The following is a 15,716-nucleotide window of genomic DNA, read 5'->3' as shown; positions in this document are numbered from 1 at the left end:
CGACAAGTTCGTTGCCTCAAAATAACACAGTTTATACACTCGTGGAATTGGAAAGTTACCCCAACATTGGCAGACTGTTGGAAATAATGAAAGATAACATATTATTGATGATTAAAGTCTCTGTTATGTGTATCTGTTGTGTCTATTAAACTTATGGAAATACTCTTCAAACTTATGCACCCACCCAATAATTTTATGACATATGCAACCACAGAAAATATGCTTTGTAGCATTCATTCATCAACTAAAACACACAGACAGATGAGAAAAAACACTCCAGTAAATGTAATCACTCAAATAACATCGTCTACCACATCAACCCAAGAAGTTTCATTTTGTTTCCTCCTCCTCTTTTTCTGGTGCTTCTCTTTTTTTGTCTGTCAGTGTATTTACAACAGCAAAAGTCCTCAAATCAAGGTCTATAAACATAAAAACATAACGCATAAAAGGAAAGGTAGCATGTAACTGAAAACCATCTAGATAAAAAAATAAAAAAGGACCTGTATTGTGATGAAAGTCAATGTATTTCCTAGTATCAAATGAAAATTAAGTAAAGAAAACTAAGAAATTATGAGACAAAATCACTGGCTAGTACATACCTTCAGTCACACCTTTCAGAACTATTGTTTATTGAGGTTCATTCAAATGAAACCTGGCCAGTGCATCTACCTTAGCCTTACACTTAAGGTGTCACCACTTAAATGCAGGTATGGTGGCGCCATTTATTGGTAGAGAGACTGATGTGTGCACACCGGTTTATATTGCATAGTGCCAGTGTGGTTTCACACTGAAGAGAAGATGGTCACACAAGTTATCGTCCACTACAAAACGTGCAGGCGAGTAAGCGGAAACAACGAGAAGTGATTCAATGTTTGGCAGCAGAGGGAGTTGGAGGCCATGAAATGTATTCACGGATGAAGGCTGTGCACGGTGAGTACAGTCTGAGTCGTCCACGTGTTGTGGAATGGCACAAGCGATTACTTGAGGGGCACGAGTCACTGGAAGACGATGCTTATCCTGGACAGGCTCATCATTTCATCACACTGAAATGATTGCAGAAGTGAATGCTTTAGTGTTGGAAAACTGCACAATCATCGTGGACAAGATCCATCAGTTACTGGGTATGAGCGTGGGCACCGCCCACATCATAACGCATCAACACTTGAACTTGCGAAAATCTGACCGCTGACCGCCAAATGGCACAATATTCGAATGGCACTCGTTGAGTCATCTGCAACATTATCGTGAAGAGGAATACATCTTTCTGCCACATATTGTCACAGGTGATGAAACATGGTGTCACCATTTTGAACCAGAAAGCAAGTATCAGAGCAAGCAGTGGAAAAATGCGACTTCAGCACCTCCAAAGAAATCAAAGGCCGTGCACACCAGTTATGGTAAGGTCACGATGTCCTCCTTTTTTGACCACAATGGCCCACTGCTTGTCGAGATCCTGGAACGGGGAACCACCATCAGCACTCAGTGTTATCAAGCCACTTCACACAACCTCATACGAGCCATCAAGCAGAAATGCCGAGGCGTGTTGTCCAATGGCGTTGTCCTCATGCACGATAATGTCTGCCCACTTATGGCCAATGCAGTGAAGACTACATTGCAGCAGTTTCGGTCGGAAATGCTGGAACATCTACCACACAGTTCCGACCTTTCACCGTGTGTATCATGTGTTTGGATCACTAAAACAAGCTGTTCGCGGACATCGATTTGCGACGGATGATGAAGTGTATGACTGGGTCCAGGCCTGGATCCGACAGCAACCCACTAGCTTCTTCAAGGATGCAATCGACTGGCTAGTGTCACAATAGGATAAATGTGCCAACAGTTTAGGTGACTATTTTTTGAGTATGTGTACTGTGTATAACTACATTTTTGAGTTAATAAAATCATTACCGTTACTTTACACTAGTGACCGGGTTTCATTTGAACGCCCCTTATATTACCTCAGGTAAGAAACAGGGTACATCCTCATTCTCGTCCTAGAGTCTGAGTGACCTGCACTTCTGTTTTGATCTTTCCCAGACTATCCCTATTTTCTCCCCCAAGGAAGAAATTATTAGTTACAAAAGCTAGGACACGTATTTCTTTTACATGTATCCATCGGCACACTATCATAATCTGACGTGGGTCGAGACATACTTAGTCTAGAAGCTCACGCTCCGATCGGAGGTGAAGGGGGAATTTTCGGTCGTCTGTCTCTCAGTACACGAGCGGACGTGTACAGGAGTGAAACAGCGACAGGGTCGAGCTGAGATTTTTCATGCCCTGTGATTGGAGACAGTACAAAATAACTCGGATGTTGGGCTAAGGAGGTAGGTATGGGGTATGATAAGGAAAATAAGACTCTGGGTCAGTTTAATGGTCTGTGTTATATTGCTTCTGCACATGTTAGCAACAAACATGCAGAAAAGCATAGACACTAGTTTATGACTTCAGTAAGTGTAAGATATAGATGATGCTAACAACCAATTACCAGAACAAACAGCCATCCCAGCTTATAACCTTATTAAGATTCAGGTATGTACGATAATGTATGGTACTACAAACCAAGAACCACGTAAGTGTCAGATTCTATTGTTCTAATTAAACCCTTAGGTTCAAGTAATCTTCACAATGTAAGTGATAGGAACAGTAGACAAATGAACAATGGAAATCAATAACCCTAGCCCAGAGCCAAGCTATGCAAGTCCTCCTTAGTGGACAAAGTTAACCGAGTCTGACTGCTCACTGTTGTGGTTTTCAGTCTGAAGACTGATTTGATGCAGCTCTCCATGCTACTTTATCCTGTGCAAGCCTCTTCATCTTCAAGTAACTGCTGCAACCTACATCTTTCTGAATCTGCTCACAATATTCATCTCTTGGTTCCCTCTATGACTTTTACCCCAATCCCTTCTTTTGGTCAAGTTGTGTCACAAATGTCTTGTCTCCCTAATTATATTCAGTACCACCTCATTAGCTATGTGATAAACCATGTAATCTTCACCATTCTTCTGTAGCACCACATTTCAAAAGCTTCTAGTCCCTTCTTGTCTAAACTGTTTATCGTCCATGTTTCACTTCCATACGCTTACTATACTCGATTTCAACAAGTTTCTTTTCTTCAGAAATGTTTTTCTTGTCATTGCCAGCCTACACTTTACATCTTCTCTACTTTGGCCAACATACATTTTTAGCTGTCCAAATAGCAAAGCTCTTCTACTACTGTAAGTGTCTCATTTCCTAATCTAAATTATCTGATTTAATTTGACTACATTCCATTATCCTTGTTTTGCTTGTTGATGTTCATCTTTTTCCCACTTTTCAAATCACTGCTTATTCCGTTCAACTGCTCTTCCAAGACATTTTCTGTCTCTGACATAATTAAAATGTCATTGGTTGGTTGGGTGTGGGATTGAAGGGACCAGACTGCTAAGGTCATCGGTCCCTTGTTCCACGATAAAATCACACGAAATAAAAACTGTCAGTCGTTAAAAACGGAGAACTGAGAGAAGGGACGACACAATACAAGAAAGGCAGACAAAGACCAGACAAACGGAACTAAAATCGCACCGAGTGTGAAGGTGGTTGGCCGACCATGAAAATAAGGAAAAGCCAACCACCAAATGACATTAAAACCCACAGTTTAAAACCACAGGCCAAAGGCCCAAGTCAATACAGGAAATAGAAGGACAAACACTCAAATCATACGATAAAAACCCCCTGCCCGAATAAAACTCGACACGAGGTCCGCCATAGCATCGTCATCACATAAAAGGGCAGGGAGGGTATCAGGCAGCGCAAACGTCTGCCTGAGTCCTGTTAAAAGCGGGCAGTCCACCAAAATGTGGACCACCGTCAGAGCTGCCCCGCAGCGACATAGCGGTGGGTCCTCCCGGCGCAACAAATGGCCGTGCGTCAGCCACGTGTGGCCAACGCGCAGCCGGCGGAGGACGACAGAGTCCTTCCGAGAGGCCCGCATGGAAGAGCGCCACACACGGGTCGTCTCCTTCACCGCCCGAAGTTTGTTGGGCGTGGGCAGGGTGCGCCACTCGTCACCCCAGGCACCAAGCACTTTCTGCGCAAAAGCGACAGGAGATCACACTCCATAAGGCCGAGTTCCAGAGCCGGTGAACTCACTGCCTGTTTAGCCAGCGTGTCAACCCGCTCATTGCCCGGGATGCCGACATGACCTGGGGTCCAAACAAAGACCACGGAGCGGCTGCAACGGGCAAGAGCATGGAGCGACTCGTGGATGGCCATCACCAGACGGGAACGAGGAAAGCACTGGTCAAGAGCTCGTAAACCACTCAGGGAGTCACTACAGATGACAAAGGACTCACCTGAGCGGGAGCGGATATACTCTAGGGCGCGATAGATGGCAACCAACTCGGCAGTGTATACACTGTTCCCGGGTGCCAGCGACCGTTGCTCACAATGATCCTCTAGAGTAAGAGCGTAACCAGTGCGACCAGAGACCATCGAACCGTCGGTATAGGTCACGGCAGATCCGGGAAACTCGGCAAGGAGAGCAACAAAGCGGCGGCGGAGGGACCGAGTCTTTCGGACCCTGTGCCAAATCCAGCCGAATGCATGGTCGGCGCACACACCAAGGGGGCAGACGGAGATTGGCCCGGAAAACAGGCGGGAGAGGAAAAAACTCAATCCCACACAGTAGAGCCCGGATGCGAACCGCGATCGTACACCCTGACCGGGGCCGCCTGTCTGGAAGATGGACGATCGAGTGCGGGAACAGGAGACGGTAGTTGGGATGCCCTGGCAAGCTACAAACGTGGGCAGCATAAGCGGCCAGAAGTCGGTCGCGCCGGATCCGCAATGGAGGAACACCAGCCTCCACAAGTAAGCTGTCAACAGGGCTTGTCCGAAATGCTCCTGTGGCGAGTCGGATCCCGCAGTGATGGATGGGATCCAGCAATTGCAACGCTGATGGCGACGCCGAACCATAAGCCACACACCCATAATCAAGGCGGGACTGGATCAGCGCTTGATACAGCTGGAGAAGGGTGGACCGATCGGCACCCCATCCGGTGTGGCTAAGGCAACGGAGAGCGTTTAAATGCCGCCAGCATGTTTGTTTAAGCTGCCTAATATGAGGCAGCCAAGTCAACCGGGCATCAAATACCAGTCCCAAGAACCGATGCGTCTCTACCACAGCAAGAGGTTCACCGTCAAGGTAAAGGCGTGGCTCAGGGTGAACCGTGCGACGCCGGCAGAAATGCACAACGCAGGTCTTAGCGGCCGAAAACTGGAAGCCGTGCGCTACAGCCCACGACTGCGCCTTGCGGATAGCGCCCTGCAGCCGGCGCTCAGCAACTGCAATGCCAGCGGAGCTGTAGTAGAGGCAGAAATCGTCTGCATACAACGAAGCTGCGACGGACGATCCCACTGCCTCAGCGAGCCCATTGATCGCAATTAAAAACAGGGAGACACTGAGGACAGACCCCTGTGGGACCCCGTTCTCCTGGACCCGGGAGGAACTATGGGACGCAGCAACTTGCACGCGGAAGGAACGAGACGACAGAAAATTCTGAATAAAAATCGGGAGCGGGCCCCTAAGACCCCACCCATGAAGTGTGGCCAGGATGTGATATCGCCAAGTCGTATCGTACGCCTTCCGCATGTCGAAGAAGACGGCAACCAGATGTTGGCGGCGTGCAAAGGCTGTACGGACGGCAGACTCTAGGGAGACCAGATTATCGACGGCAGAGCGGCCTTTGCGGAACCCACCCTGAGACGGAGCCAGAAGGCCTCGAGACTCGAGGAGCCAACTCAACCTCCGGCTCACCATACGTTCTAGCAACTTGCAAAGAACGTTGGTGAGGCTTATGGGGCGGTAGCTGTCCACCTCCAGCGGGTTCTTGCCAGGTTTCAACACGGGGAGGACGATGCTTTCTCGGCATTGAGACGGGAACACACCCTCAACCCAGATGCGGTTGAAAACATCTAGGAGGCGTCACTGGCAATTCACAGAGAGGTGTTTCAGCATCTGGCTGTGGATGCGGTCTGGCCCAGGAGCCGTATCAGGGCAAGCAGATAGGGCACTCTGGAATTCCCAGTCGCTGAAAGGAGCATTGTACGACTCCGCGTGGCGCGTGTGAAAGGAAAGCCTCCAACTTTCCAACCGCTCTTTCCGGGAGCGGAAGGCCAGTGGGTAATTTGTAGATGCGGAACACTGAGCAAAATGCGCTGCTAACCGGTCCGCAATCGTGTCGGAGTCAGTACACACCACTCCATTCAGCGAAAGCCCAGGGACAGAGACAGGCGGCCGATAGCCATGGAGTCGCCTAATCTTAGCCCAAACCTGCGATGCAGAGGTACGGACGCCAATGGTGGAAACATACCGTTCCCAGCACTCCTGCTTCCGTTGGCGAATAAGGCGTCGGGCACGGGCACGGAGCTGTTTAAAAACAATGAGGTTCTCCAAGGACGGGTGCCGCTTATGGCGTTGAAGAGCCCGCCGGCGATCTCTAATCGCCTCTGCGATCTCGGGCGCCCACCAAGGCACAGTCCTCCTCCGAGGGGACCCGGATGAACAGGGAATCGCAGATGCCGCCGCAGAAACGATGCCGGTGGTGACCGACTGAACCACCGCATCAATGGTGTCAGGGGAAGGAGGTGCGATAGTGGCGAGAGAGGAGAACAAGCCCCAATCAGCCTTATTCAGAGCCCATCTGGAGGGGCGTTCAGAAGAGTGACGCTGTGGTAGTGACAGAAAGATGGGGAAATGGTCACTACCACATAAGTCGTCATGGACACTCCAGTGGATGGATAGTGAAAGTCCGGGGCTGCAGATAGAAAGGTCGATGGCCGAAAATGTGCCATGGACGACGCTGAAATGTGTCGGCTCTCCCGTGTTTAAGAGGCAGAGGTCAAGCTGCGAGAGAAGAGTCTCGACATCTCTACCCCGGCCAGTAATCGCGGCGCTACCCCACAGGGGGTTATGGGCATTAAAGTCGCCCAGTAACACAAAAGGAGGAGGCAGTTGTGCTATCAATGCAGCCAACACATGACGCGAGACATCACCATCTGGCGGAAGATACAAACTGCAGACAGTAATAGGCTGAGGCGACCACATCCTTACAGCGACAGCCTCTAAAGGCGTGTGAAGAGGTACACATTCGCTGTAGACAGAGTTAAGGATGAAGACGCAGACTCCACCAGATACCCTCTCATAAGCTGCCCGGTTCTTGTAATAACCCCGATACCCACGTAGGGCAGGGGTCCGCATTGCCGGAAACCAAGTTTCCTGTAGGGCAATGCAGAGGAAAGGGTGACTGCTAATGAGTTGGCGAAGCTCAGCAAGGTGGTGGAAAAAAGCGCTGCAGTTCCACTGGAGTATTGCTTTGTCCATGTCCGAAAAAGGCGTGAAGGGGCCGAGGAGGCAGATCACGCCACTGGGTCACCTGGTGCCACCGATGGAGGACCAGTACAATCTGCTTCCATGGCGTCTGAGGGTCCGGCGAGATCCAGGTCCTCAGCGGACGCCCGGATCTCCACCTTATCCCCGGACGCAGAGCCTGTAGGGAGCAGTGGGGTGGATGCCACCGCGTGGTCCTTGGCCTTAGAGGTCTTCTTCTTCGTCTTGTCTCTCTGGTCCTTGGGTTTCATTGGCTGGGAGGGCTCCAGCGAGTCAGTCTCCGGGACGGAGGAGGAGCGGGAAGCCCTGCGATCAGCCGCTGGTCTGCTTTTCTTCCATTGGCTGACGTCACCCTTCCCAGAGGCGGAAACCTGGGAAGGAAGGAACCCAAGGGACCCTTTCCGTGCTATTCGAGCAGGGGAAGTTTGAGGCTTCCCCAGCTTAGAAGTGGGGACTGATGTACCCGATGGTTGGGCGGTTGCTGCTCCTGAGGCAGGTAGTGCAGGAGCAGCAGGGAGTGAAGTGCCCCCCACCATCAAGGGGGCAGGTGTAGCATTCCGGCTCTGAGAGGTGGCAGTCTGAGGGAGAGCCAATGGGGCCATAACAGTAGTAGCCGCGGCGTAAGAGGCAGTCATTCGAACAGGATGGAGGCGTTCGAACTTCTGCCTGGCCTCAGTGTATGTCAGGCGGTCCAGGGTCTTATACTCCATGATTTTGCGCTCTTTCTGGTAGATCCTGCAGTCCGGCGAGCAAGGTGAGTGGTGCTCTCCGCAGTTTACACAGATGGGAGGCGGAGCACATGGAGTATCGGGATGTGATGGGCGTCCACAATCTCGACATGTGAGGCCGGAAGTACAGCGGGAAGACATATGCCCGAACTTCCAGCACTTAAAGCACCGCATCGGGGGAGGGATATATGGCTTGACGTCACAACGATAGACCATCACCTTGACCTTCTCAGGTAAAGTATCACCCTCGAAGGCCAAGATGAAGGCACCGGTGGCAACCTGCTTATCCCTTGGACCACGATGTACGCGCCGGACGAAGTGAACACCTCGCCGCTCTAAATTGGCGCGAAGCTCGTCATCGGACTGCAATAGAAGGTCCCGATGGAATATTATGCCCTGGACCATATTAAGACTCTTATGGGGCGTGATTGTAACCGGAACATCCCCCAGCTTGTTACAATCGAGTAACCGGCGGGACTGGGCGGAGGACGCCGATTTGATCAAAACCAAGCCCGAGCGCATTTTGGACAAGCCCTCCACCTCCCCGAACTTGTCCTCTAAGTGCTCGACGAAGAACTGAGGCTTCATGGATGTAAAGGATTCACCATCAGCTCTCGTACACACCAGGTAGCGGGGCGAGTATGGTTCGCTGGCATCCTTAGTCTTTCGTTCCTCCCATGGTGTAGCCAGGGAGGGGAACGATTTGGGGTCATATGTAGTTGCGTTGTATTGAGCCCTGGAACGCTTAGAGACTGCTGGCGGCTGGCCACCAGCAAGAGATGATGTACCACGCTTCATTGCGGGTCATCCGCCCTGATGCCACCTACTCCGACCAAGGGCCCTCCCCACGGGCGCCACCCAGCCTCAGCAACGACCACCTGGCAGGATGGCCATTGCCGGGAGTCCCAATGCCCCAAGGAGATAGGCATCTACTCCTTGGCATACGTGGGGAGTTAACGGCGCTGGCATCAGCAGAGCGATCCCTGTGTAGTCAGGGGGCTACAACCAACAGGGTACATGGCGGCCCCACCACAACGGACTGGCTACCGTGCTGGATTTTAGGTGATGTAGTCCAATATCGTCATTGGCGCATAAAGCGACACAGCATAGCAGACTGCAAGAAACCGCACCCAAGAACAAATCCACGCCCAAGAGATGGTAGGTGAGCGGGACTGCTAAGCGATGACGACAAACCTGGCTAGAGATGGTAATGCTTGATGGACACATCGCTCCTTGTAAGGCGCCCTTCCCCAATCGGCTCGCTCTTCGGAAAATTTAGAAGGATGGAGGTCAAACCCGTTAGGGGACCATCTCACAAGGCCAAAACGTTTGAGACTCCTTTTAGTCGCCTCTTACGACAGGCAGGAATACCGTGGGCCTATTCTTACCCCCGAACCCACAGGGGGGAAAATGTCATTGGCAAACCTCAAAGTTTTAATTTCTTCTCCCTGAACTTTAATCCCTACTCTAAATTTATCTTTGGTTTCCTTTACTGCTTGCTCAGTGTACAGATTGAACAACATTGGGGACAGGCTACAACCCTGTCGCACTCCCTTCTCAATCACCGTTTCACTTTCATGCCGACTCTTGTAACTGCCATCTCTTTTCTGTACAAGTTGCAAATAGCCTTTCACTTTTACTCCTGCTTCATTCAGAATTTCAAAGAGAATATTCCAGTCAGCATTGTCAAAAGCCTTCTCTAAGTCTACAAATGCTATAAATGTAGGTTGGCCTTTCCTTAACCTAACCTATTTTTTAATGTACATTATAGCATCAGTATTGTCTCATATGTGCCTACATTCTCTGAAATCCAAACTGACCTTCCCCGAGGTCATCTTCTACAAGTTTTTCCATTCTTCTGTAAAGAATTCTTGTTAGTATTTTGCAACCATGATTTATTAGATTGATAGTTCAATACTATTCACATCTGTCAACATCTGCTTTCTTTGGAATAGCAATTACTACATTATTATTGAAGTCTGAGGGTATTTCACCTGTCTCATATGTCTAACACTCCAGATGGAAGAGTTTTGTCATGGCTGGCTCTTGTCTAATCCTGAGGCCTTGTTTCAACTTAAAAATCTTTCAGAGCTCTCTCAAATTCTTCTTGCAGTATCACAGTTCCCATCTCTTCTTCCTCTACATCCACTTCCCTTTCTATAACATTGCCCTCCTCCAAGTTTATCGCCCTTGCACAGACCCTCTATATACTCCTTCCACCTTTCAGCTTTTCCTTCTTTGCTTGGACTGGTCTACCATCCGAGCTCTTGATATTCATACAGCTGTTTCTCTGTTATCCAAAGGCCTCTTTAATTTTCTTGTTCACATTATCTATCTGACTGCTCACTTACACAGTATTTTCTGTAGGCTCATCCATCCAAAGTTGTTGTCACTGGACCCCTTCTGTTTGCTGTAACTCTCTAATTCTACCTTGCCGGTCATTTCAGGTCCTATGTATATGGCACTGAGGCTGTTTAGTTAATGATGATATACGACTGCATCTCTTTTCTACCATCAATTCACAGTCAGTGTATGTGAAATAAGCAATTTCTTAATGCGTATTATCTCTTAAAGGACTGACGAAAACAGCTTGTGCTCTGTGACTCTACTGAGGTTACAAGGATTACAGCTAATCTTCATTCTTAGGTGAATTTTTTCTTGCAATCTTACATGGATTTGGTCATTACAACATTTCGCCTGCTGAAGATATGTACTGGTCAGCAAATCTGCCTCATAATTTATTAATGAGTTTTGTATATTAATTTTGAGTTTCTTTTCTATTAACTTTAGTGCACACATTTTCTGTGAATCAGTTCTGCATTAGAACTATCTGAGAAAGGAAATTCTCGGAAACAGCTCGCAGACAGTGGATGTCATCTGGAGAATGGTTGTTTTACTGTGGATACAGTGTTCAATTTCCACAAATCAAAATTAATCTTTAATAAAAAAAAATGTTTTGAAGAAAGTCATTTTTGAAGCACCAGTGGCCAGAGAAATTACATTAATATTGATTAACAAAGAATGTGGGAAGGACATAACATCTACAGGGTGGCATACGAAATGTGTTACCAATTGTTTCTTTCACAATTATGACGCAAGTTGGATATGCTGTTGGGATCTCTACAGCAGTACCAGAAGAGCATAGAAAAACAAATGACGTGTAATTCACGATACTGTCGCTAGGAGACTAGTAAGCAGCAATGGCTGACAATGGAAGACTGACAACAGCAACGATCAGCAATTGTGTTACTTTTTCATGAAACGAAAAGCCTTGCTGTGACTCAGAGGCATTTTTGACAACAGTTTAATACACTATGGGTCCCTTGCAAGAAGACCATCCACATGTTGTACGATAAATTTGTACAGGAAGGAACAGTATTTGAAGCGAAGCGACCTCGGTTTAAGCCTGTTCGTTCGCCAGAGAATATTGAAGTGGTACGAGTTGCTGTACATAGAAGTCCCGGGAAATCGTGTAGAAAGGCAGCAGTGCAACTGGGAATATCCAGACGCTCCATTCAACGCATTCTTTAAAGTGACCTCCATATGTACCCATACAAGATGACCTGTGCACAGAAGCTCACTGAAGAACACAAGCAGCAGAGACTACTGTTTGCTCAGTGGGGGGAGGATAGGGAAGAAACTCTCAGCAACGTTTGGTTTTCAGACGAGGCGCATTTTCATTTAGACTGTGTGGTTAACAAACAAAATGTACGCTTTTGGGCCACTGAAAACCCACAAGTGCTTCACGAACAACAACATTGTGCTCCGAGGATTACAGAGTTGGCAGCAATTTCCAGTCACGGACTTATTGGACCCTGTTTCTTTGAAGAAACTGTGAATAACGAGCATTATTTGAGCACGCTTCGCAATAGCTTCATTCCACAGCATCTTGCTACTGCCTTGCCCTTCAACACACAGTGGTTGATGCAAGATGGAGCAAGGCCACATACTGCAAACACTGTGTTGGAGTTTTTACACGAGCATTTTGACATGCAGATCATTTCACTCAGGTTTCCAGGTCGCTTCAATGACGGACAAAATTGGCCCCCCACTAGTCCAGACCTCAATCCGTGTGACTTTCTTCTTTGGGGGAACCTAAAGGAAAAATTTTTTTCCCAAACATCCACGTCATTTAATGGAGCTCAAAAGACTTATTCTTCAAGCTTGCAGTGAAATTACGGAAGACATGTGCCGTAGGGTAATCACTAACTTCAGTGTTCATTTGAAGGAAGTTAGGGAACAAAATGGTGGACATATTGAGCATGTGCTGAGTTAGAACAAATCTCAATGGATGGCTCTTCATTGTAGTATATGTTTCTTTCCGATTGTATTGACATCGACTCATGTGTATTCACTCAGACCTCGCTCCACAGACTGCCTGCTTGCGCACAGTTACTGTAAGCGGCAAAAGCTCACCCCACTTGCTAGCTGACGGGGCATCCCCAACCCGACAGCAGAGGTAGGTCAAAGAAGATACAATACATAGAAGCGCTATCATAACCTGTACCCATACAATATCCATTACTGCTATAAAAATTGTAGCTGCTGAGAATTCTTCCGGGTTGTATGGCCATGGTCCACGGAACTCTTCTATCCCGACATTTCGTCCAAAGCTACGTTGGACATCTTCGGAGGTCGGAGGTGCTCCTGGTTGTGCTGAGTCTTGCCAACTGACGAGTCGGCCTAAATACTGCAGAAAGTGGGTGTGGTGTGGATTTCACGTGATAGCAGAGATAAACCTTGTCAAGGATAAAATATAACTATCGATCACAGTACGTCAAAGATAAAAACTTCTGATCAATTCTGTAGTGCCACTGTCCATTTATCCACGAGTTTCATAGCCTCTTCTTTTCTGTTAAAATTATCCCCATGTTTATGTATTTCGAAGGCTTCTCTATTTAGCTGTGGATAATAGTTCGTCATAGTACAGAAAACTTCAGTTTCTGAAAATTTCACTACGTGATCACCTGCCTGAAGAGTATGTTCCGCCACGGCTGACTTGTCTGTATTCCCTAGTCGGCAAAGACTTTCATGTTCCTTCAACCGTGTATTCACACTTCTCTTTGTAGTTCCAATGTAGACTATACCACATGTACATGGAACATTATGTTTCCTTAAAATCTTGCCAATTTGATCGGTTACTTTTTTGATGAAGGGTAGAGATACAGTGTTCTTCCATCAGTGTGTCCCATCATTGTCCTTAGGTGCCCTGTTATCCGGTCGCAAAACTCTATTTATTTCATTACTAGGGTACCCATTCTTCTCAAAAGCCTGCTTTAGATGTTTTAACTTGGCGTCCGTGTATTTCAGCACACAAATCCTTTTAGCTATGTCCACTAGACTTTTAATTACACCTCTTTTCTGTTGTGGATGATGATTGGTATCCTTATGCAAGTATCTGTCGGTATGTGTGACAAAGTCTTTCGGAAGGTTACACAGTGATTAATTTTCTTTACTCTGACATTACTAAAGGTGTAGAGATTATTTGCAGAATGTTGCTGCATTATAGTGACGTGTCTCCTCAGTGAACAAGAAATTTACAAGTGCATAAATCACTTTAAAAGTGGACATTTAACTGTCTGCAACAAACTGTGTTTGTGTTGGTCATCCACTTACAAACAGATAGGAACATTACAAGCGCAGAGCAAATAATTTGTGAGGATCTTTGGGTAAGAACTAATGATACAATACATGATCTGAAGATTGACAAGAGCAGTATCCAGAAATGCAGTCCACCAACAATACAGCCCATTTCTGTAGGTTGCTGAATCGCGGGCCTGCTGGAGCTGCGTCACTGAGGAACAAACTCAGTAGTCTGGATGGCAACAGCAACAAAATAGACCAAACAGCAGCATGTTAGTGGGAACCAAACAACAGTTCAGCACAACAACAGCAGCAACAGTTTGATGTCACAGGAAACTATGGCAGCCGCCGCTGCAACAGGCAGTGTTTCCGTCACCAGCAGGTAGCCTGGTAATTATGGCGCTACTGGCATCCACTACGTCACGTGTCCACAATTAATTCTCTCAACAAATTTCTCACAGATTTTACTGCTTATTTAATGTACAGATTGAATAACATCGGGATGTGTTGCAACCCTGTCTCACTCTATTTTCCACTATTGCTTCCATTTGTGGCCTTTGACCCTCAGAACCACAGTCTGGTTTCCATACAATTCATAAATAACCTTTTTCTCCCTGTACTGTATCTCTGCTACCTTCAGAACTTCAAAGAATGTGTAACTGTGATTATGAGATTCTAAAGCAGAAGTTCAGACATTAATCAGAAGAAGATCATACACCAATAACTGTTTACGGACAAGTCCTTACTCTAATCACATCTTCTATCATCAAGATATACTCTACTGACGCTTCAACTTACCTGGTGAGTGTGGCCCGCACCACGCACGAGATTATCGACAAACTGGTCACGTGCACCAGTAACGAGGTGCAGGGTCGCGATGGCCGCCACCCCAAAAGCTGCTCGGGGTGTCACAGAGAAGCTGGCGTCCGCCATGCGCAACACGAGGGCGGTCGAGGCCAGCTCCGTGACGGTAAAGAACAGCTGGTGGTTCCACTGCGAGTAGAACTCGTCGTTCCAGTAGTTTATGTACGCCCACCTGTGGGAGAAATGTAAGAAAGTAACAGTATGGGGAGTTCCACAAAAGAGAAAAGGGAAAAATGGAATAAAAGAGAACACACACGGTAAAAAGTGCCAAGAAATGCAAAAGTGACACATTGTAACATGGAGCTGACACCACATCATCTCTATGCTAGCAAACAGTCTGCTGTCTATTAAAATTTCAACAGTTGGAAGGCAATATGCAATAACCACCACATTGGTATAAACTGTACTACATGTTTTGATACACAAGTGAAGGGCTCATAATATGCTATTGTAACTATTGTACTAAAACTTCGTCATTTCTCTTCGAACATGAGCTGGACATTTACATTAAAATTACATCATTTCTCTTTGAATGCAAGCCAGAAACCACATTAAAAATTATGACATTTCTTTTCAAATGCCTCCTGATATGCACATAAAATGAACGGAAACATTTTTTGTAGTACTCCCCTTGCGATAACTAGACACCATGGTCAGCCATGCTACAATTAACTCAGAGAAGGGATGCAGGTGTCTGTTATCAAGTGTGTGTGTTCTCATGCTACTTCGTTCCTTTTGGTACTATTGCTCACAGCAGCAGGTCAGTATTTTTCTTTAAAGGTGTATGTTAAGTACTCTGCACGCATAGAGTATGAGGGATTTTTGAGGAGCAGGTGACATAATGGCACCATGGACCATTGGTAAGTTGCACTGACTGGCAATTCATCAGCTCAAGTTCGATTTCCGCTGTTACTGTCATTTTTGTTATTCTTCGCAATATTAAACTGTTAATTATATAATTTAAATCTATTTAACAGCTCATTTTACATACATAAAATTAATATATTCAGACAGTTTCCAGAGACTGCAGTCTGTGTGTGTGCGTCTGTGTGTGCGTGTGTGTGTGTGTGTGTGTGTGTGTGTGTGTGTGTGTGTGTGTGTGTGTGTGTGTGTCATGTATTTTTGACAAAGGGCATACTGGCCGAAAGCTAATTTGTGACAAGACTTTTTGT

At 47.0% G+C, this 15,716-nt stretch overlaps 1 protein-coding gene across 1 annotated transcript in view; it reads right to left on the bottom strand.

Moving 5' to 3' along the window:
- LOC126293341 (uncharacterized) overlaps positions 1-15,716 on the bottom strand; it is a 56,974-nt gene that overhangs the window by 11,755 nt on the left and 29,503 nt on the right. The window contains exon 3 of the mRNA XM_049986533.1: positions 14,479-14,716. Within this exon, the coding sequence (XP_049842490.1) occupies positions 14,479-14,716 (238 nt within the window). The remainder of the gene's footprint in view (positions 1-14,478; positions 14,717-15,716) is intronic.

The sequence above is a fragment of the Schistocerca gregaria genome, chromosome 10, assembly GCF_023897955.1.
Source record: "Schistocerca gregaria isolate iqSchGreg1 chromosome 10, iqSchGreg1.2, whole genome shotgun sequence".
NCBI lineage: Eukaryota > Metazoa > Arthropoda > Insecta > Orthoptera > Acrididae > Schistocerca > Schistocerca gregaria.
Note: the sequence above shows the minus strand (reverse complement) of the source record. Positions and strands in the feature narration are given on the sequence as shown.